Source organism: Salvelinus alpinus, chromosome 4 (genome assembly GCF_045679555.1).
Source record: "Salvelinus alpinus chromosome 4, SLU_Salpinus.1, whole genome shotgun sequence".
Classification (NCBI taxonomy): domain Eukaryota; kingdom Metazoa; phylum Chordata; class Actinopteri; order Salmoniformes; family Salmonidae; genus Salvelinus; species Salvelinus alpinus.
This window is the reverse complement of record NC_092089.1, coordinates 74,717,909-74,740,796: the sequence shown is the minus strand read 5'-3', so window position 1 is coordinate 74,740,796 and position 22,888 is coordinate 74,717,909. Positions and strand designations below refer to the sequence as shown.

The 22,888-nt window shown below is 43.1% G+C and overlaps 2 protein-coding genes across 3 annotated transcripts in view; one reads left to right on the top strand and one right to left on the bottom strand.

Moving 5' to 3' along the window:
* Positions 1 to 22,888, top strand: part of LOC139574437 (leucine-rich repeat and immunoglobulin-like domain-containing nogo receptor-interacting protein 2) — a 327,793-nt gene that overhangs the window by 218,515 nt on the left and 86,390 nt on the right. The gene's annotated exons all lie outside the window — the stretch shown is intronic.
* On the bottom strand, positions 14,533 to 16,572 carry LOC139572650 (uncharacterized). The gene has a single exon (XM_071395327.1). It carries the CDS (start codon positions 16,570 to 16,572, stop codon positions 14,533 to 14,535), a length of 2,040 nt encoding a protein of 679 aa, XP_071251428.1.

Sequence of the window (22,888 nt, the reverse complement as noted above, 5' to 3'; positions counted from 1 at the left end):
TTAGCAGTAGTAGTAGAAGCAGTAGTAGTAGTAGCAATAGCGGTAGTAATAGCAGTAGCAGTAGCACTAATAACTGTAGCAGTAGTAGTAGCAGCAGCGGTGATAGTAGCAGCAGCGGTGATAGTAGCAGCAGCGGTGATAGTAGCAGCAGCAGTGGTGATAGTAGCAGCAGCAGCGGTGATAGTAGCAGCAGCAGCGGTGATAGTAGCAGCAGCAGCGGTGATAGTAGCAGCAGCAGCGGTGATAGTAGCAGCAGCAGCGCAGCAGCGGTGATAGTAGCAGCAGCAGTGGTGATAGTAGCAGCAGCAGCAGCGGTGATAGTAGCAGCAGCAGCAGCGGTGATAGTAGCAGCAGCAGTGGTGATAGTAGCAGCAGCAGTGATAGTAGCAGCAGCAGTGATAGTAGCAGCAGCAGTGGTGATAGCAGCAGCAGCAGTGATAGTAGCAGCAGCAGTGGTGATAGTAGCAGCAGCAGTGATAGTAGCAGCAGCAGTGGTGATAGCAGCAGCAGCAGCGGTGATAGCAGCAGCAATGATAGTAGCAGCAGCAGCGGTGATAGCAGCATCAGCAGCGGTGATAGCAGCAGCAGCAGCGGTGATAGTAGCAGCAGCAGCGGGGATAGCAGCGGTGATAGCGGCATGGGTGATAGCAGCAGCGGTGATAGCAGCAGCGGTGATAGTAGCAGCAGCAGCGGTGATAGTAGCAGCAGCAGCAGTGATAGCAGCAGCGGTGATATCAGCAGCGGTGATAGCAGCAGCGGTGATATCAGCAGCGGTGATAGCAGCAGCGGTGATAGCAGCAGCAGCAGCGGTGATAGCAGCAGCAGCAGCGGTGATAGCAGCAGCAGCAGCGGTGATAGCAGCAGCAGCAGCGGTGATAGCAGCAGCAGCAGCGGTGATAGCAGCAGCAGCAGCGGTGATAGTAGCAGCAGCAGCGGTGATAGTAGCAGCAGCAGCGGTGATAGTAGCAGCAGCAACAGCAGCGGTGATAGTAGCAGCAGCAGCGCAGCAGCGGTGGTAGTAGCAGCAGCAGCGGTGATAGCAGCAACGATGATAGTAGCAGCGATGATAGTAGCAGCGGTGGTAGTAGTAGCAGCAGCGGTGATAGCAGCAGCAGCAGCAGCGCAGCAGCGGTGGTAGTAGCAGCAGCAGCGGTGATAGTAGCAGCGGTGATAGCAGCAGCGATGATAGTAGCAGCGGTGGTAGTAGTAGCAGCAGTAGTAGTAGTAGTAGTAGTAGTAGTAGCAGTTGTAGTAATAGCAGTAAAAGTAGTAGTAGTAGAAGTAGCAGTAGCAATAGCAGTAGTAGTAGTTATCTGCCTAGTAGTAGGCTTAGCATTAGTAATATGCCTAGTAGTAGTAGTAGTAGTGGTAATGTGCCTAGTAATAGTGGTAGTAGTAGTAATACTGGCCGTAGTAGGAGTAATGTGCCTAGTGGTGGTGGTGGTAGTAGTAGAAGTAGTCCTAGTAGTAGTATTATCAGTAGCAGTAGTAGTACCGGTAGTAGTAATAGAAGTGGTGTTCTGACGCCGTGTCCCTCCACAGATTTTATTGATGCAAACGTTGTCTATTTAAGTTACAAGCAAAACTTCCAGTTGCAGTTTAATATTAAACGATGCATTAAACTAAACTGCCCCACCAACTCCCCAGATTTCCTTAATCAATATAAATGTCATTAATGGCTCCCTATCCTCTAGGGCTCTGGTCACAAGGAGTACACTATATAGGGAATAGGGTGCCATTTGGGCCACAGAATGGTGTCTGATGGGCACTCTGTTCAACCTACAGACACTGTGCTGTAGTTTCAGGGGATGGAATCATTGAGAATTGTCCTCAACAAACCTAGAGGACCCATCAGTATGCACCATTGGCTCAAAAACAAAGAAACGTCATTACATATGAGAATCAATACATGTATTCATTTGCAAAACCATTGACTGAATTCCAACCTGCATGTTGGCAACTTCCAACTGTAAATTAAGTGCTGATTATTGATTGTTTTTGAATAACAATCATTTGTTGCTCAATACTGCACTCCTCTAAATGTATTTCAACTGTGCTCAAAGCATCATGGCAATGAGATTTGCATTCACCTTGTTTTCTTTTAATACCACAAGGAAAGGTAACATTATCTTTGATGTGGAGCAATATACTGTAATTCATAGTAGTAGTAGTAGCAGTAGTAGCAGTAATATTAGTAGTAGTAGTAGCAGCAGCAGCAATAGCAGTAGTAGTAGTAGTAGTAGTAGTACTTTTAGTAGTAATAGCAGTAGTAGTAACAGTAAAAGCAGCAGCAGTAGTAGTAGTAGTAGTAGCAGGCCTGTTAGTAGTAGTGGTAGTTGTTGTTTAGTAGTAGTAGTAGTAATAGCAGTAAAAGCAGCAGTCGTAGTAATAGTAGTGGTGGTAATAGTAGTAGTAGGTGATAGTAGTAGTAGTAGTGGTGATAGTAGTAGTAGTAGTGGTGATAGTAGTAGTAGTGGTGGTGATAGTAGCAGTAGTAGTAGTAGTAGTGGTGATAGTAGTAGTAGTAGTGGTAGTAGTAGTAGTAGTGGTGATAGTAGTAGTAGTAGTGGTGATAGTAGTAGTAGTGGTGGTGATAGTAGCAGTAGTAGTAGTAGTAGTGGTGATAGTAGTAGTAGTAGTGGTGATAGTAGTAGTAGTGGTGGTGATAGTAGCAGTAGTAGTAGTAGTAGTAGGAGTAGGTGTAGTTGTTGTTGTTGTTGTAGTGGTAGAAGTAGTCCAAGTAGTAGTAGTGTTCTGGATGATGAGCTCTGTTTGAACATACTTAAATTATTAGTTGACCTACGTATGTCTGTGTGTATGTATGCATTCCCTCCAGCAATGGGCAGACTTAAGTATCAAATCAATATTTTCCTTAGCAAGGTTACTCCTTTTCCTGTCTGGCCATTGAAGATACATTTCTTTCCACATATCACATGATCAAATTTAAGCTTGAGGCAATAATGCCCTCATCCTCTCCAATCTGTGAATAGTCAATCTGTCGCATATTCCATGCATTTGCACCACTGTTTACGTTATTGATGGTGGCCCACTTACAGAATGTGACTTTAAGACACTAATCAACTCACACTTCCACGAGGGCCAATAACAAGTTTTGACTGACATTCTTGTGACTCGACTTGGGCTCACTCTATATATTGACCTGGAGGAGAGGTGGGCAGATGGGGGTGGCCCACAGGAATCAGCTTGACTACATCACAAATTAGTTTGGTTCGTCCTCTCTATGCCTCACCATACCTGCTCCCTTCCTCCCTCCTCCCAACCACCCAGCCCCTCTTCCAGCTGGATGGCTGTATAATAGAAAGGCCCCACTGCATTTCAAAACATCCCTGGTACCCAGGTGACATCCTCACCTGCCACACTCCATCCTGGCGACGCAGCTAGAACGTGACAAAGTTGTTAATTAGAATACATCAATGTATCAAGAGGGATTACACAGCTTGCCACTGACACATGGGGATAATACAAAGAGTGCCGCAATACTTTCCCACCAGAAAATGTAGAAATGTTTGGGTATGTTTCAGTTTCTCCTTAGTGTTGGAATGCAATGGGGATGCATTTGTGGCAAATGTTCAGCCGTGAACAAGATTTGACCTCATACAGTATGTCTTCTATGATCCTATAATGTGTCCCTATAATGTGTCCCCAAAATGCTCAGTCTACTCTGCTCTCACGTGGTTGGCCAGGGACCTTGGCTTAGTATCAGCTCACTCAACACATAGCTGCAGATGACCCTATGCCTGTTAGCTCTTAAAGGAAATAGGCAGAATACCCCCTCTGACTTTAAGTCTCGTAGGGGGCTTGAGCTAATGCAGCTAAAGGTGCAAAGTACTGTATGATTTCAAAAATGGACACAATTGGCATTTGGGTACAGGACTTATGTCCTGACATTCTGGTTCTCTCTGAAACATGAAATGGTTTTGTCGCTGATAAAGACAGTGAAGTAAATTATTATAATGTATTCAGATGTGACAGATTATAGAAAGGGGGAGGAGTAGCCATATACAGTACCAGTCAAAAGTTTGGACGCGGCATTCAATGGTTTTTCTTTATTTTTACTATTTTCTACATTGTAGAATATATTTTGATTTGTTCAACACTTTTTTGGTTACTACTGTACATGATTTCATATGTGTTATTTAATCTTTATGATGTCTTCACTATTATTCTACAATGTTGTTGTGTTGCTGTGTCATGTTGTGTTGTTGTGTTGCTACCATGCTGTGTTGTCATGTGTTGCTCCCATGCTATGTTGTTGTCTTAGGTCTCTCTTTATGTAGTGATGTGTTGTCTCTCTTGTCGTGATGTGTGTTTTGTCCTATATTTTATTTAATAAAAATAAATGATCCAAGCCCCCGTCCACGCAGGAGGCCTTTTGCCTTTTGGTAGGCCTTCATTGTAAATTAAGAATTGTTATTAACTGATTTGCCTAGTTAAACAAATAAAATAAAAAACAAATTACAATGTGTAGAACATACTAAAAATAAAGAAAAACACTTGAATGAGTAGGTGTAGCCAAAATTTTGACTGGTTCTGAATGTAACATCTAATTTCATGGCATCCCAATCTTTAAATATTTCTGCTCCCAAGAGATTTCAGCTCCTGGTTGTAGATGTGTCCATAAACCAGATTATCCATTTATTTGTTGCTGGGATTTATCGCCCCCCTGCTGCCATGACAGATGGTATTGGTGCTACTGTATATCCGAGTATTTAACACCTTTTTTGTCCTCTGAGTTGGTCATTTTATGGGATTTGAATCTGGATTGGCAATCCCCGGCCTCAGATCAATTTAATAAAAGTATATGCATTGATTTTAATCCGAATCAAAACCCACATGGCGTAACTTGAAAAATCCTGTTATCTACACATTGATTGATTTAATTCTTACTAATAACCGCCATAAATATTTGTCTATTGGAGTATTTGCATATGATCTCAGTGTTCATTGTCCCATAGTATGCATTACAGATACAAAACAGCAAAATACTAATCCGTGTTGAATTAAGAGTCATTTTCTCCTCAATAGTTTTTAAATGACATGTTAAGTCACTATCTCCTGTATTCCTGACCCAGAGTTGGCTATATAACATTTCTCCTACGTATTGATTTCTCTGGCAGATAAACACACCCCTTTTAAACAATGCAGAGTCAAAGATACAATCTCCATAGACAAACATTGGCAGTAGAATGGCCACACTTAACTGCTCAGTGACTTTCAAAGTGGCAACAAATCAGTTTGTCAAATTTATGCCCTGTTAGAGATGCCCCGGTCAACGGTAAGTGACAGCTCAGCTGCGAAGTGGTAGGCCACACATGCTCACAGAACGTGGCCGTTGCAACACTCACTGCCAAGTCCCAAGCTGCCTCTGGAAGCAACTTTAGCACAAGAACTGTTTGTCGGGAGCATCATGAAATGGGTTTCCATGACCGAGCAGCTGCAGACAAGCCTAAGATCACCATGCGCAATGCCAAGCGTCAGTTGGAGTGGTGTAAAGCTCGCTGCCATTGGACTCAGTGGAAACGCTTTCTCAGGAGTGATGAATCACGCTTCACCAACTGGCAGTCCAACGGATGAAACGGTCTTAGATAAAAAGGTGCTATCTAGTAGCTTAAAGGGTTCTTTGGCTGTCCCCATTGGAGAACCCTTTGAAGAACCCTTTTTGGTTCCATGTAGAACCCTATTCTACAGAGATTCTACAATGAACCCAAAAGAGTTCTACCTGGAACCAAAAAGTTTTTTTTCCTGGAACCAAAAAAGTTGATCCTATGGAGACAGCCAAAGAACCCTTTTGGAACCCTTTTTTCTATAAAGTGTACAGTATAGGGTGTCTTAAAATAACTCTAAAATAAGAATAAAGGTTCCTGCCTCACCATCACCATTACAAAGCCTTTAACATTTTTACAAAACATGCTTGAATGTGGGAACCAATCCACAAGTTGAATAACAATATCCAGTATCAAGTCAGCTCAATGTCTCCAATTCTCTTCCCTGGAATTCTTGACCTTCCCATTCCACAATGGCTCTATCCGGAAATACTATTATTTACGATGATAAGGGAAATTGCCAGTCATGATCAGGATTCCTAGCGCTGATTAGGGACTATCCTTCCATCCTGCTGTTTTCAGATCCATTGCAAGAAGAGACAGTGAGAGACAGGAGGTAGTGACTGAATAGATCTATATGGATGTGATGGGAAGCAGCCTCCTCTGACTAACACAATGACAACCTTCCCCTAGATCACATTAACATGCCGTCGGCCCGTCATCTCTATTTCACCTTAATTAAACCAGATGCGTCTCATTCAGACTTTGTCCCAAAGATGCAGTCATTTGGGAAACTTAAATGTCAGGCTTGATACAGCGAGCCTGCAATTCATGTCTGACTGGAATTAATGGAATTGAAGGGCGTTTACGTATGGATGTGGAGTTCAGGTTGTCAAAATGGCAACTGTTGGTTAGGTTGGCCCCCCGGAGGTTTGGAACAAAAGGTTAGCATTGATACTCCTGAAGGGGTTTGATGGTGACTAGAGTTGTCCTTGTTTCACCTGCAAGGAGGGTAGGGGAGAGGAGGGGAGGGGAGTTTTATCAGAATATATTTCTTAGGAGTCTCTTTTCATGAACTACTTTAAACATGGCTGGTTATAACAGAGCTCAGGTCAACCAGATGTAAATTTCCTATGGTTTCGATTTTGTCTATTTCCTGTGGTTTAAATGTCTATTTCCTTTGGCCTAGATCTCCATTCCCTTTGCTTGTTTGTTTGAGGTGTTGGTACAGGAAATGTGAGGATACTAATTAGCTCTTGAAGTGGCGGGGGGGGGGGTGAAATGTCTTGGCTGGCCAACTTTGAGTGGCTATCCGGAACTTTGTGTTTAATGTTTAATTTATACATGCTTTATTATTTATGGATGCCGTGATCCATATGTATGTGGGGATGAACGTGTGTGGGTGTGGTGGGTGTGTGGTGTGGGTGTTGTGGGGGTGTAGTGTGGGTGTGGTGTGGGTGTCATGGGGGGTGGGTGTTTTAGAGAGATAAATATAGAGGCAAGAAGGTGACAGTACAACATACAGTGTATGCTTTGGGGTCAATCTAAACACGACTAGTAACTCATTAGTCATTATCTCTTACTCACTCAAACACACACAATCTAACATGCATGCATTCATCCATATATATTGTCATCCTCTGTATATCAGAGAGATGATGAGGAGAGGATGAGGAGAGGATGGGGAGGGGACGAGGGGGAGAATGAGGGGCGGACTGAGGAGAGGATGAGGTGAGAATGAGGAGTGGATGAGGAGTGGATAAGGAGGGACGAGGGGGAGAATGAGGAGAGGATGAGGGGAGGATGAGTAGAGGATGAGGGGAAGATGAGGAGGGGACGAGAAGAGGATGAGGAGGGGACGAGGGGGAGGATGAGAAGTGGATGAGGGGAGGATGAGGAGAATATGAGGAGAGGATAAGAAGGGGACGAGGGGGAGGATGAGAAATGGATGAGGATAATATGAGGAGGGGATAAGGAGGGGATGAGGAGAGGACGAGGAGAGGATAAGGTGGAGGATGAGGAGTGGATGAGAGAGGATGAGGAGAGGACAAGGATGAGGGGTGGATACACAGGGGTGCAGCCAACTGAGGCCTAAACCCTCCCCCGAAAAAAGACCTTGGATCAACAAGTGTGACTGTGAAGGATAGCCCGGATTTGTCAGGTGAAAATGCAGGGTAAATAAATGTTTCATGGGATATCTTAGCATAGATGCAGCTGGAAAAGAACTGCAGGCGGATAGGGGAGTGAGGGGGATATAGATCAGCTGGTTGCAGAACACATTGGTAGGCATCAGCCCATAGGGGCAGCAACTTTAGGAAATGACACCAACGGCTCACTACAACAACTTAGGGCCTGTATTCACACAACTCTTATTAATTTGGATTTAAAAGGCAAAACTAATCTATCAACACTCTTACTCTGAGATGCTTTGTGATTGGAACTGATCGGGAGCATACCCTATTAAATAGATATAACTGACATTCATAACCAGTGAGTGTAGAGCCCTTCCACACCTGCTTTCCTTCCTATACAGTTTTATTCAATCTCTTTTAATCCTGCGTTTACAGGTAATATATGATGCTGGTAGCTCATGAGCCTAGGTTTTATGTGTTTCAAATGGGAGTCGAAATTGCTTGAGATTGATGACAGCACAATGAGGAGTGGACTTAATTTGTATGCCTGACTGAAGGTGAGTCTGACCTCTGCTTGGCTGTAAAGGTTTAAGTACTATAGCATAAACACACACACACACACACACACACAAATACACAGGACCACACACCGGGTATTTTATTTATTATTTTTATTTAACCTTTACTTAACTAGGCAAGTCAGTTAATTCTTCTTTACAATGACGGCCTACCAAAAGGCAAAAGGCCTCCTGCAGGGACAGGGGCTAGGATCAAAAATAAAAATGATTTAAATAACAATATAGGACAAAACACACATCCCGACAAGCGAGACAACAACACTACACAAAGAGAGACCTAAGACAACAACATAGCATGGCAGCAACACATGACAACAACATGGTAGCAGCACAAAATAGGATACAAACATTATTGGCCACAGACAACAGCACAAAGGGCAAGAAGGTAGAGACAACAATACATCATGCAAAGCAGCCACAACTGTCAGTAAAAGTGTCCATGATTGAGTCTTTGAATGAAGAGATTGAGATAAAACTGTCCAGTTTTAGTGTTTGTTGCAGCTCGTTCCAGTCGCTAGCTGCATCGAACTGAGAAGACGAGCGACGCAGGGATGTGTGTGCTTTGGGGACCTTTTAACAGAATATGACTGGCAGAACGGGTGTTGTATATGGAGGATGAGGGCTGCAGTAGATATCTCAGATAGGGGGGAGTGAGGCCTAAGAGTGTTTTATAAATAAGCATCAACCAGTGGGTCTTGTGACGGGTATACAGAGATGACCAGTTTACAGAGGAGTATAGAGTGCAGTGATGTGTCCTATAAGAGCATTGGTGGCAAATCTGATGGCCGATAGGTAAAGAACATCTAGCCGCTCGAGAGGACCCTTACCTGCCGATCTATACATGATGTATTACGTCTCAGGGATCTAGCATGGGTAGGATTGTCAACTGAATCAGGGTTAGTTTGGCAGCTGGGGTGAAAGAGAAGCGATTACAATAGAGGAAACCAAGTCTAGATTAACTTTAGCCTGCAGCTTTGATACGTGCTGAGAGAAGGACAGTGTATCGTCTAACCATACTCCCAAGTACTTGTATGAGGTAAGTAAGCATTTCACTGTAAGGTCTACACCTGTTGTATTCGGCGCATGTGACAAATAAACTTTGAGTTGATTTGAGGTGACTACCACAAGCTCTGAACCCTCAGAGGTAGTAATCACACCTGTGGGGAGAGGGGTAATCTTCTTACCAAACCACATAACCTTTGCTTTGGAGGTGTTCAGAACAAGGTTCAGGGCAGAAAAAGCTTGTTTAACACTAAGAAACCTTTGTTGTAGAGCGTTTAACACAAAATCCGGGGAGGGGCCAGCAGAGTATAAGACTGTATCATCTGCATATAAATGAATGAGAGAGCCCTCAGAGACACCTCAGAGACACCAATACTCCTTAGCCGGCCCACAAGAATGGAATGGTCTACTGTATCAAAAGCTTTGGCCAAGTCAATAAAAATAGCAGCACAACATTGCTTACAATCAAGGGCAATGGAGACATCATTGAGGACCTTTAAGGTTGCAGTGACACAGCCATAACCTGAGTGGAAAACAGATTGCATACCAACGATAATGCTATAGACATCAAGAAAGCCAGTCAGTTGATTATTGACAAGTTTTTCCAACATTTTGATAAGAATGGCAAAGTAGAAATAGGCCTATAACAGTTAGGATCAGCTTGATCTCCTCCTTTCAGGGTCATTACCTTTAAGAGATGGAGTAGGAAAGTGAAGCCAGGCCATTATTAGCTGTTGGGAGTGCTGATTAAGGTTTCCTCTCCTATAAACCTAACACAGTGTACAGATGATAAACCATTTTTAGTTGTAAGGTTTGGAATGTAGATGCTTGCATTGAAGAAAGTTCAGCTATCTATTTCTGCTTTTTCATGTAGTAAATTAATTGGAATGTTTCTAGGACACAGCTTTGCTGAAAATGAGTCTCCTACCCACCACAGTCACCTGTTATGACAGCTATGACAGCAACACTAGAACTGTGAGGCCTGTATGTTTCTATGGAGTGAAACCACTGACCTGGGTTTATAAATCCATAACATGGAGGATGTGCCACAAGATGGTACTCCTTTCTGTTCTCTCTTGTTTCATTCAATGGATTTGATAACGACTGAAAGGGGACTGTAGGAAGATAGAACATGTTCATACCAACCTGCTCCTGCTCCTCTTACATTTATATTAAACCACTGGTTATATTGCTTATTGTCAAAGACAGATGAGAGTTGAAGGTAACTCGTGACATGCAACACTAAGGAGTGGGTATGTGAGCCAGTCTCTTACTATTGGAGTGAGGTACAACTCCGAGGGGATGAGATGTCCAGAGGGTTTGTTTTCATCAATTAAGTCAGTCACAGATAGTCAAGAGAAATTGCAGCAAAAAAAAATGAAATCAAAACAATGTCTGTTGCTGTTGCTTTGTAATACTGACATAATGTAACATTGTGGCTTGTCGTGTTCTAAAAAAAAAAGAGACCAATATCAACATGCCGTTCATGTTAGATCACAATTTACTGTAGCAGCCAGCCTACAATTGGCAAGATGGGCTCCCGAGTGGTGCATCTGTCTAACGCACTGCATCTCAGTGCAAGAGGAATTACTACAGTCCCTGGTTCGAATCCAGGCTGTATCACATCTGGCTGTGATTTGGAGTCCAATAGGCCAGTGCACAATTGACCCGGTGTTGTCTGGGTTTGGCCGGGGTAGGCCGTCATTGTAAATGAGAATTTGTTCTTAACTCACTTGACTAGTTAAATAAATAAAATTAACATATAAGAACATTAACATGACTGGGTCAATGTCAACACCAATTGGATTGCATTGTACGAGAAGGGAAGGCAGGAGAGGACTTCATGAGTACAGTCCCTTGGACTAAAAGCTCCATATAGCACGGATGCCTAATGACAAGTCCCTTACCCCTCGTCAATCTAAATGAATATAGACTACAGCCCAGCGGAACTTTCTTTGTTAGTGTGACAAGCAAGCATAATGATGAAAGAGTCGTAGCTATCACAGTCCAACCGGGACCTCTGGGGGATGGATGTATAGTTGCCTTCGCTTTAGTGTGGCATAATCAGGGGAGAAGCACATATGAACAGTGCTTTCCAGCTGACGGCACGGCCTCTAAAATGCAGTCCTCAGAGTAAACAGAAAACAAATGTGACATTTGGAAAATGGGCAGTAAATAAGGAAGCGTGAGCATGCTGTGTGCAGAAGGGTGAGGAAATTGCCCATTTGTCAGTTGGGATAAGGTCACTGTGTAACTTGCAAAAGCCCATTAATTGAATGGAATGGGGAGGACGTTCGCCCACTGCACCTCCAAAGAGAGAGGCATGCATCTCGTTTACCTCATAACGAATACAGTACCAGTCAAAAGTTTGGACACACCTACTCATTCAACAACGTTTAAGACTCACGTCACGTAACATTAGATAACGAGTCAGCCAGGAAACGTTAGCTAGTTAAACAACAATGAACAAAGTGCCAACAATGCCACAGTGCTGGGAGCTAATCAAGCAGGTCCAATGTTAGCTAGCATACATTAGGCTTTAACTAGAAAAGCAAACGGCTCTGGGAAACAAATAATAATGTCAGCTAGGGAGCACGCCAGCTAACGTTAGCTAGCTAACAGTACGCTTTAGCTTGAAATGAAACAACATTCTGCCAAAATTGGAGAGGTGTAATATCGGACAATGTAGCTGACGCTAGACTATCTTACCTGTATACATCATCATGCATGATGGACACGTCTCCCTGTCAGGAATGCCATACCACGGTTAACCTTAGTTTGAAGATGTAATCCGGGGACAGGTGTTTTTGCCATCTCTTTAGCTATCATACACTAATTCCACTGATTTCAAAACTTGATCCTCCAGAAAGTGGAGAGCAACACTTATGCAGCTCCACTAGACAATACATTTTTTAAAAGCCGCGTTTAGGATTACCAACACAGGATTACCAACACAGGATTACCAACACAGGATTACCAACACAGGATTACCAACACAGACTAACGAGCTCAAATAGACAGCAGCCTTCAATATTTCAGACCAATCCGAACTTCTCTCTCGGGATGTCCAGCCCACTCATTATATCAGCCAGGCATAGCTATTGGGAAGGTTGCTCCGTTTTTCTGTGGGTTAACCAACAAGGCTCATAATTTAACAATTTTATTCGTATTTACAGATGTCATACAAGTTTGTTATTAAGGCACATGAAAGTTCACATGTTCGAGAAGGCATTTCTGCAAAAAAACGCATTTTGATATAAAAATATTTTTTTTGCGTTCAAACTGCACTCCTGTGAAGTTGTGACTTGCTACATATGTCTAGTTTCCTGAATCGGGTCACATATCTAGAAATAATGAATGACTGACATATGGATTAGAAAACAGTGGAGTTTCCTTATTTATCCAAGAAAAGGATTCTGACAAACAGTAATGATGGTCATAATTCATTATTTCATTAAATAATGTTTTTTTCTGAAACCATCAACTCTTTCATCACAATGTGACATTTTAAAGACAAAACAGATTCATTTTATGTTCCAACATGTTCATAATAGACTCTCGTCAAATCTAATTAGCAAGTATCTTACCATTATAAGGTATTACATGAATCAGCAGGGACATTTGAGAAGACAGTAAGTGCCCCCACAGCTCCACAGGAGTGATCATCAAGGACTGTGTAAAACAATTCCATAACAGCTTGAATTCTACTCAGAGGGAATACATAACCCCATGCGACAACAGGTTCTATCTAGTTGCACTTTTACCAGTGTAGTAATGAGGCGATTACACTGATAACACTAGTGCTAAGATGTGACATATACCTTAGGAATGGAGTAGAGCATTTTCATTACTGCACAGGAGGAATATGGACTATTCTTAAAGACTCCTTATTGCCCTTGTGTAAAAAGTAAATAACGTTTAATTCTTGCATCCGAGGAAAGCTAGAACAGATATTTCACATTGTTCTTTTTCAACTCTGCTCTCCTTGGCAGATCATTGGTGTCATCAATTTCTGAGCTCAGGAGCCCCTCTTGTAAAAGGCCACCCCCAATAAAATGGTCATGCCTGCCTTTCACTTTATGTGTGCCATCCATTTTGATAGTGACAGGATATACCATTGGAACACTCAGCACACCATCCCTGTCTCTGTAATTCAACCTAGTGCCAGAGGTTACCTGGGTAAAACACATTGACGCATTACCAAGGAACGTGCATCACACAGAATGATTGTGTCATGTACTGTATTACTGATAAGCCTAAATCTTGTATACAGGCTATACAAACATGCATGACACATGGTGAACTTGCCATGTTACTTAAGTGCACTTGAACATGAAGATATCACACTTCTCACCCATGTGTGTTATACAACCTGACTTGTGAGAGAAAAATACGTGTTTTTCTTGAAGAGTATATATTTCAGCAATAAGGCCCGAGGGAGTGTGGTATATGGCCAACAGCTAAGGGCTGTTCTTAATCACAACACAACACATGTGCCTGGATACAGCCCATAGCCATGTTATATTGGCCATATACCACACTCCCTCGGGCCTTATTGCTGAAATATATACCCTTCAAGAAAAACACCTGTATTGCTATTATAAATCTGGTTACCAACGTAAATAGAGTAGTAAAAATAAATGTTTTGTCATACCTGTGGTATACGGTCTGATATAGCACGGCTGTCAGACAATCAGCATTCAGGGCTTGAACCACCCAGTTTATAACATAGAGCATAATAAGAGAACATAGGAAACAAATAATTTGTGAGCAACTACAATCTTTTACAGCTGGCTATACAAATAAATGCATAATACATACAGTACATAAAACTAGCACTTGGCATACGGCGTTGACCTGCCATGTGTTCTCAAGCATGACGGGGGCAGAACAGGGCCTAAATAAACAAAATAAAAATCGTCTGCCAACTTACGGGGTCATCTCGGTGCTGTTTGAGACATAAACAACTCGAATAAAAAAGTGTGAAATTCCAGTGACCCTGTGATGACTCCAGCCCCTCTGTAAGATGGTCAGGGCTTCCCAAACTGTTTTGCTTTGTGACCCACCACAAGGGTTGAGCGGTGAAAAAACATACACAGACCAAAGAATAAATAAAAAATATATGAATAATACCCTGTTTTTCGAAACATTTAGACCTAACTGAATGTAGATTTGAGTTTGGGGTCTTGTGACCAATGTTAAAAATTGACTGTATAGTTATGAAATTAGTTGTAACAATGCAGGGTTTTTTCTGTATCAAAAAGGGGTGTAGGTGATGGGTGTGAAGGGGCATGGTCGTGGTGTAGGTGATGGGTGTGAATGGGCATGGTTGTGGTGTAGGTGAAGGGTGTGAAGTGGCATGGTCGTGGTGTAGGTGAAGGGTGTGAAGGGGCATGGTCGTGGTGTAGGTGATGGGTGTGAAGGGGCATGGTCGTGGTGTAGGTGATGGGTGTGAAGGGGCATGGTTGTGGTGTAGGTGATGAGTGTGAAGGGGCATGGTCGTGGTGTAGGTGATGGGTGTGAAGGGGGCATGGTCGTGGTGTAGGTGATGGGTGTGAAGGGGGCATGGTCGTGGTGTAGGTGATGGGTGTGAAGGGGCATGGTCGTGGTGTAGGTGATGGGTGTGAAGGGGCATGGTCGTGGTGTAGGTGATGGGTGTGAAGGGGGCATGGTTGTGGTGTAGGTGATGGGTGTGAAGGGGGCATGGTCGTGGAGTAGGTGATGGGTGTGAAGGGGCATGGTCGTGGTGTAGGTGATGGGTGTGAAGGGGCATGGTCGTGGTGTAGGTGATGGGTGTGAAGGGGGCATGGTCGTGGTGTAGGTGATGGGTGTGAAGGGGCATGGTTGTGGTGTAGGTGATGGGTGTGAAGGGGCATGGTCGTGGTGTAGGTGATGGGTGTGAAGGGGGCATGGTTGTGGTGTAGGTGATGGGTGTGAAGGGGGCATGGTCGTGGAGTAGGTGATGGGTGTGAAGGGGCATGGTCGTGGTGTAGGTGATGGGTGTGAAGGGGCATGGTCGTGGTGTAGGTGATGGGTGTGAAGGGGGCATGGTCGTGGTGTAGGTGATGGGTGTGAAGGGGCATGGTTGTGGTGTAGGTGATGGGTGTGAAGGGGCATGGTCGTGGTGTAGGTGATGGGTGTGAAGGGGCATGATCGTGGTGTAGGTGATGGGTGTGAAGGGGCATGGTCGTGGTGTAGGTAATGGGTGTGAAGGGGCATGGTCGTGGTGTAGGTGATGGGTGTGAAGGGGGCATGGTTGTGGTGTAGGTGATGGGTGTGAAGGGGCATGGTCGTGGTGTAGGTGATGGGTGTGAAGGGGGCATGGTTGTGGTGTAGGTGATGGGTGTGAAGGGGCATGGTCGTGGTGTAGGTGATGGGTGTGAAGGGGCATGGTCGTGGTGTAGGTGATGGGTGTGAAGGGGCATGGTCGTGGTGTAGGTGATGGGTGTGAAGGGGGAATGGTCGTGGTGTAGGTGATGGGTGTGAAGGGGCATGGTCGTGGTGTAGGTGATGGGTGTGAAGGGGGCATGGTCGTGGTGTAGGTGATGGGTGTGAAGGGGGCATGGTCGTGGTGTAGGTGATGGGTGTGAAGGGGGCATGGTCGTGGTGTAGGTGATGGGTGTGAAGGGGGCATGGTTGTGGTGTAGGTGATGGGTGTGAAGGGGGCATGGTCGTGGTGTAGGTGATCGGTGTGAAGGGGCATGGTTGTGGTGTAGGTGATGGGTGTGAAGGGGGCATGGTTGTGGTGTAGGTGATGGGTGTGAAGGGGGCATGGTCGTGGTGTAGGTGATGGGTGTGAAGGGGCATGGTCGTGGTGTAGGTGATGGGTGTGAAGGGGGCATGGTTGTGGTGTAGGTGATGGGTGTGAAGGGGCATGGTCGTGGTGTAGGTGATGGGTGTGAAGGGGGCATGGTTGTGGTGTAGGTGATGGGTGTGAAGGGGCATGGTTGTGGTGTAGGTGATGGGTGTGAAGGGGGCATGGTCGTGGTGTAGGTGATGGGTGTGAACGGGGCACGGTTGTGGTGTAGGTGATGGGTGTGAAGGGGGCATGGTCGTGGTGTAGGTGATGGGTGTGAAGGGGGCATGGTAGTGGTGTAGGTGATGGGTGTGAAGGGGGCATGGTCGTGGTGTAGGTGATGGGTGTGAAGGGGGCATGGTTGTGGTGTAGGTGATGGGTGTGAAGGGGGCATGGTCGTGGTTTAGGTGATGGGTGTGAAGGGGCATGGTCGTGGTGTAGGTGATGGCCGTGGGCTGAACTCTGTCTGGGCCCTGGGCAAGAACATTTGAGGCTCTCATCTTGGCAGTAGAATAATTTCTTTGCAGTTTTAAAGCTCATTTCCTGTAATTTCCTGTGTTCTTAGGCTCAAACATTATAACAAAATCAATGGGGGCCTGATTTTCTAGCTTTTATTTTGGTGATTGTAAGTTCTCAAACATTATGGGCTATTATTATAAAAATATAATATATTTTCTACACACTTTCTATTTGGTTTTAGTGATTGAAGTTGAAACTGAAAGCGTTTTTCCAACCAGAAAATAATATTTATAGAAATGCACAAAAAATGTCATCCCACGACCTAAATGGACCCCTGCCATGACCCACAAGTGGGTCGCGACCTACAGTTTGGGATTGTGGGTTCACCCAACCATGTTATACTGTGAGAGCTAAAGTAAAAAAAAAATGTTTTATTTTATTTAACTAGGCAAGTCAGTTAAGAACAAATTCTTATTTACAATGAAGGCCTAGCAACAGTGGGTTAACTACCTTGTTCAGAGGCAGAACAACAGATTTTTACCTTGTCAACTTGGGGATTCAATCCACCAACCTTCCAGTTACTGGCCCAATGCTCTAACCACTAGGCTACCTGCCGTTGAAATATAATAAAGCTGCCACTGAAATATAATAAAGAACATCAATATATTGTACTGAGCTAATAAAGCAGCAGACAGCGCATATGGTCTGTTATTTTACTGATGTCGAAGGTTAATTGATTTCTCTAACAAAGTTGGATGTTTTGTTTAGTTTATTCCATTTGGAATATGATTAAGCTTTTTTAATCTCTATACCTTGCCTCTAGAGCATTTATCTCCTGAGTGTGCAAATGCATTCTGGGTAATCAAGGTAGCCATACTGTTGTGTTGATTTCCAATATCCTGAAAGCAAAAATATGTTATTGTTTGTTAGTTAATGCTGGCAACAGAGTCGAGAAATATTGTGCACACAATGCATACAATGCATATCTCAACTCAGAGTTTTTTTGTTCTGATTTCATATCTTGAAACCCTGTGCAAAGCATTCTCAGTCAGAAATAATTGTTTTATCTTATTTACTTTTGCTTTGTGCTTTCATTTTTCCCTCTTTTTCCAAAATCTGTCATGATAGGCAAAGGATCTCTTGCCCCACAAACATAGAGATGGAGAGTATTCTACTACCCTACCCTTCTCTTCTTTATTCAGTCTTGGCCCTCATGATTAATTGCATTGTCAATATACTGCAGTCAAAGATGTCAGGCAGGCCCTCCTCTTTAACACTCCCAGAGCTCAATAACTTGTTACTGTCATTGGTGAGGAGAATGCGCTGCCTTGCCAGTGCACTGCCAGGCTGCTTCCTCCCAGTGGCACCCTTGTCTTTCAGCTTGTCTTTCTCATCCTGTTTTAATTAGATTGAACGTTCTTGACACCTCTGGGAGACTGAGTCGGGGCCTTGGCCAATGGTCTACGAGCCTTTACGTGCTCCAGTACCGAGTAGATATTGTGATTGTCAAAGGCTGCCAACAGTGTGTCATTTTGTTGGCATTGACAGTGAATAGTGATGACTCAGAGGCTGAAATGGTCTATCAAAAGTTCACCTTCGGTTGACTAAGGGATGTTATTATGATTCAGATTACGATTAAGGTCAGTTTCAGTGTCTTTCTGGCCTGCTGAGAAGGTCGTTTAGAAAATATGAAGACTAAGTTGAGTTAAGTCTTTGAGTTGTTCATGATCGAATACCGAAAGGATTCAGTTAACAACTTTTCAAATCAGTGGTCCTATTCCCCCAGCCAATTTCTTGTTATTCAAACAAGGACTCCATTTCAGGCCTTCATAACCCTACAACGTCAGTGATTGATAGTTATAGTGAAAGCTATCGCATGGATATCAATACATTAGATTGATTGTTCGACCTCATATCAGAGGCACAATTAGCAAGCCTGAATAAACCTAGCCAGAGTAGCTCACATAGTGGGTGAGTATGACACATCACCTTAGTGAAAAGTGCCTGTCAGTTAGGATTGAGTCCAGATCACTGCGTTTTGTTCGGGACGCTCGGCAGATGGAGTTGCACTTGTGGCTCCTTGAAGGCACAGAAGTTGTGTGAGAGAGAACTTCAACTGATCCCAGACCAGCGAATAAAGCCTCGATATGTTGCAAGCCTAACGGTCTTATTAAATCAAAACCGGAAACCAAGTTTTCAGGGTCAGGCAAAACTGAACAAAATGCATATTTGAATTTGGAATGCAGGTCATCAATAATGCAATGTAAAGCAACCCAATGACATAAAGTATTAATTCAAGCTTGCAGTTCACAGAAAAATCAGTTTTACCTTACCCTGATCCTTATGGTGACAGATTTTGATTGAGTGGGGGTGTAAATTGATGGCAGGAAAGGCAAGTTGTGTTTTTGTGCTGCAAATACTTGGACACATTTTGATAAGCATAGAGGTTACTCTGGTTAATTAACATGCATGGCCACTATACTTTCGTGAATGGAACAACACACCCCAAGCATCAACTTGCTATCAAAAGAGCAGGGCAGTTACAAAGGAACCATCTGGCCTACTACAAAATGTAAACAACAAATGTGTGTGTTTAACATTTAAACATCGATCCACATGCTATTAATCGACTTTGGACAAGCTTGGCTCTGTCAGGTGGACATTATATTTATATATTTTTTATTATTATAATTTTTCAGGAACATTTTGGCATATGACCAACATTCGTTGATATACTGTAATGCTGGCAAAACCTTAACAGGTTTGCTTCAGCTCTGATTTTGATGGAGGCTGAGAAAGTAATGATAGATTATTTCCCACTTTACAATAAGTGTCCCTAAGACTTATTTGTTTGTATGATAGTTACATAGACTGGTAATTAGTGTAATTATAGTGTAGGTACACATATTTATACCGTATGTTAACATTAGTTGTAAGTGCTATTTAACAATATATGATTACACTGTTCTGGCCTATGAAACTACCATTGCAAATACATAGGCATTGAGGACAGTTCTCTATCATTTAATACAAGTGAATCATTTTGAACACTGATTTTCTCATCAGAACAGACAAGATAAGGTTGTACTGCTACTCTTTAAAAGGGCCTAGCATGTGAAAATATACCAACCATCTAGTAGAATTACACAATAGACATTGTAAATATACTCTAATTTCATTTTGATGCATTTTCAAGCCTTTCAGGGTTCTGTTTCCTCAGATGGTTATTTGTGAAATGCCTGAGACTTTGTATATAAAGAGGGATTTGAATTCGAAGGAAAAAACACCTTATTTGCCAGGAAAGCATTTGGTATATGAATGGGGCGTTTTATCTTCAAATGCAATTACTTAAGGTGCGAGCAGAAAGATACAAGGGCTGTTTTAAGATAAGTAGGGGAGTGCTGGGGGAATTTCAATAGGAGAGTGGTGTTGAATGAAGATTGAGGAGCTCTGGCATACTTTAATGTCCAACTTGATGATTAATATCTTGATATTATACCTGAAGCCCTCACTCAGACATTGTGCTGACAGGGGAAGACTTGTGCTCCAGTTAAAGCACTTTGAACAAAGCCAGTGATGAAGCAATATTTTATTTTATTTATCTTACTTCTCCCGCTTTTCATTGCAGCTATTCATTACTTCGTGACAAGTAAGCCATGCAGTACATAGATATGTGGGAGAATGAGTTGTGAAGTGCAGGCAAATATTCTCTGGAAAGCATTTCCATTTATCGTAAAGAGGAATCTTATCATAGAGAAGGTGAGCAACAAGGGAGGGGAGCCGGAATAAATGTTTTCCATGTGTCTTGGTGCATTGATTTGTGGATGGACCACTGTATTAATTAAGATGATGAATGATACCACAATAATTATGTTTGTGGCCTTCTCTAGTCATGGTGAGCCACTGGGTTGACTAATTAAAGCTAGTCTGTGCCATTTCCACGCTCTCATTGGCATTTTCAACAAATTAAATATAACATCATAAATTTGGAGGAATATGACTCCAATGGATAATAATGTGTTGAAAAACAACATTTAAAGACAGCTGGAATTGAAAATGAATTCACAACAGAGTAATACGATTCTTCCTATGTAGCGTAAATATACATTTAATATAATCACTTGATACAGTTGAAGTCGGAAGTTTATATATATGTTAGCCAAATACATTTAAACTCAGTTTTTCACAATTTAATCCTAGTAAAGATTCCCTGTCTTAGGTCAGTCAGGATCACCACTTTATTTTAAGAATGTGAAATGTCAGAATAATAGTAGAGATAATTATTTATTTCAGCTATTATTTATTTCATCACATTCCCAGTGGGTCAGAAGTTTACATACACTCAATTAGTATTTGGTAGCATTGCCTTTAACTTGTTTAACTTGGGTCAAATGTTTCGGGGAGCCTTCCACAAGCTTCCCACTCTAAGCTGGGTGAATTTTAGCCCATTCCTCCTGACAGAGCTGGTGTAACGGAGTCAGGTTTGTAGGCCTCCTTGCTCGCACACGCTTTTTCAGTTCTGCACACGCTTTTTCAGTTCTTCCCACACATTTTCTATAGGATTGAGGTCAGGGCTTTGTGATGGACACTCTAATACCTTGACTTTGTTGTCCTTAAGCCATTTTGCCACAACTTTGGAAGTATGCTTGGGGTCATTGTCCATTTGAAAGACCCATTTGCAACCAAGCTTTAACTTCCTGACTGATTTCTTGAGATGTTGCTTCAATATATCCACATAATTTTCTATCCTCATGATGCCAACTATGTTGTGAAGTGCAACAGTCCCTCCTGCAGCAAAGCACCCCCACAACATGATGCTGCCACCCCTGTGCTTCACGGTTGGGATGGTGTTCTTCACCTTGCAAGCTTCCCCCTTTTTCCTCCAAACATAACGATGGTCATTATGGCCAAACATTTCAATTTTTGTTTCATCAGACCAGAGAACATTTCTCCAAAGAGTACGATCTTTGTCCCCATGTGCAGTTGCAAACCGTAGTCTGGCTTTTTTATGGCAGTTTTGGAGCAGTGGCTTCTTCCTTGCTGAGCGGCCTTTCAGGTTATGTCGATATAGGACTTGTTTTACTGTGGATATAGATACTTTTGTACCTGTTTCCTCCAGCATCTTCACAAGGTCCTTTGCTGTTGTTCTGGGATTGATTTGCACTTTTCGCACCATCTCTAAGAGACAGAACGTGTCTCCTTCCTGAGCGGTATGACGGCTGTGTGGTCCCTTGGTGTTTATACTTACATACTATTGTTTGTACAGATGAACGTGATACCTTCAGTCATTTGGAAATTGCTCCCAAGGATGAACCAGACTTGTGGAGGTCTGCAATTTTTTTCTGAGGTCTTGGCTGATTTTTTATTTATTTTTCCCATGATGTCAAGCAAAGAGACACTGAGTTTGAAGGTAGGCCTTGAAATACATCCACAGGTACTCCTCCAATTGACTCAAATGATGTCAATTAGCCTATTAAGCTTCTAACGCCATGACATAATTTTCTGGAATTTTCTGAGCTGTTTAAAGGCACAGTCAACTTAGTGTATGTGAACTTCTGACCTACTGGAATTGTGATACAGTGAGTTATAAGTGAAATAATCTGTTTGTAAACAATTGTTGGAAAAATGACTTGTGTCATGCACGAACTAGATGTCCTAACCGACTCGGTATATCTATAGTTTGTTAACAAGAAATTTGTGGAGTGGTTGAAAAACGAGTTTTAATGACTCCAACCTAAGTGTATGTAAACTTCCGACTTCAACTGTACATGCGAACAGCTTGAAACCAAACAGCTTGCAAACAAACAAAACGAATTTAATTTGAATGAAAATAGGTTTTCTGGGCCTCCTGAGTGGCGCAGAGGTCTAAGGCACTGCATCACAGTGCTAGAGGCATCACTACAGACCTGGTTCGATTCCAGGCTGTGTCACAACCAGCCGTGATCGGGCCTCCCATAGGGCGGCGCACAATTGGCCCAGCGTCGTCCAGGTTAGGGGAGGGTTTGGTTGGGGGGGCTTTACTTGGCTCATTGTGGCGTGCTGTGTTCCTGCTGGCTGACCTCGGTTGAACGGTGTTTCCTCTGTCACATTGGTACGGCTGGTTAACCGGGTGGGTGTTAAGAAGTGTTGTTTGGCGGGTCATGTTTCGGAGGCCTTTGCCTCCCGAGCCCATTGTAGTGATGAGACAATTTTGAAAAGGGGTTTAAATTTAAATATTTCCCCTGTACTGAGCCATTGCTATTGTGTGGTTCCCACTGTGGAGTTGATTGAATTCTGCCCTTTGACAGTACTCATTTGATTTATAAACTGTTTTAAGTGGAAGCCCTTATAAGATTTTAGTGTCTGTCTGTGAGACTG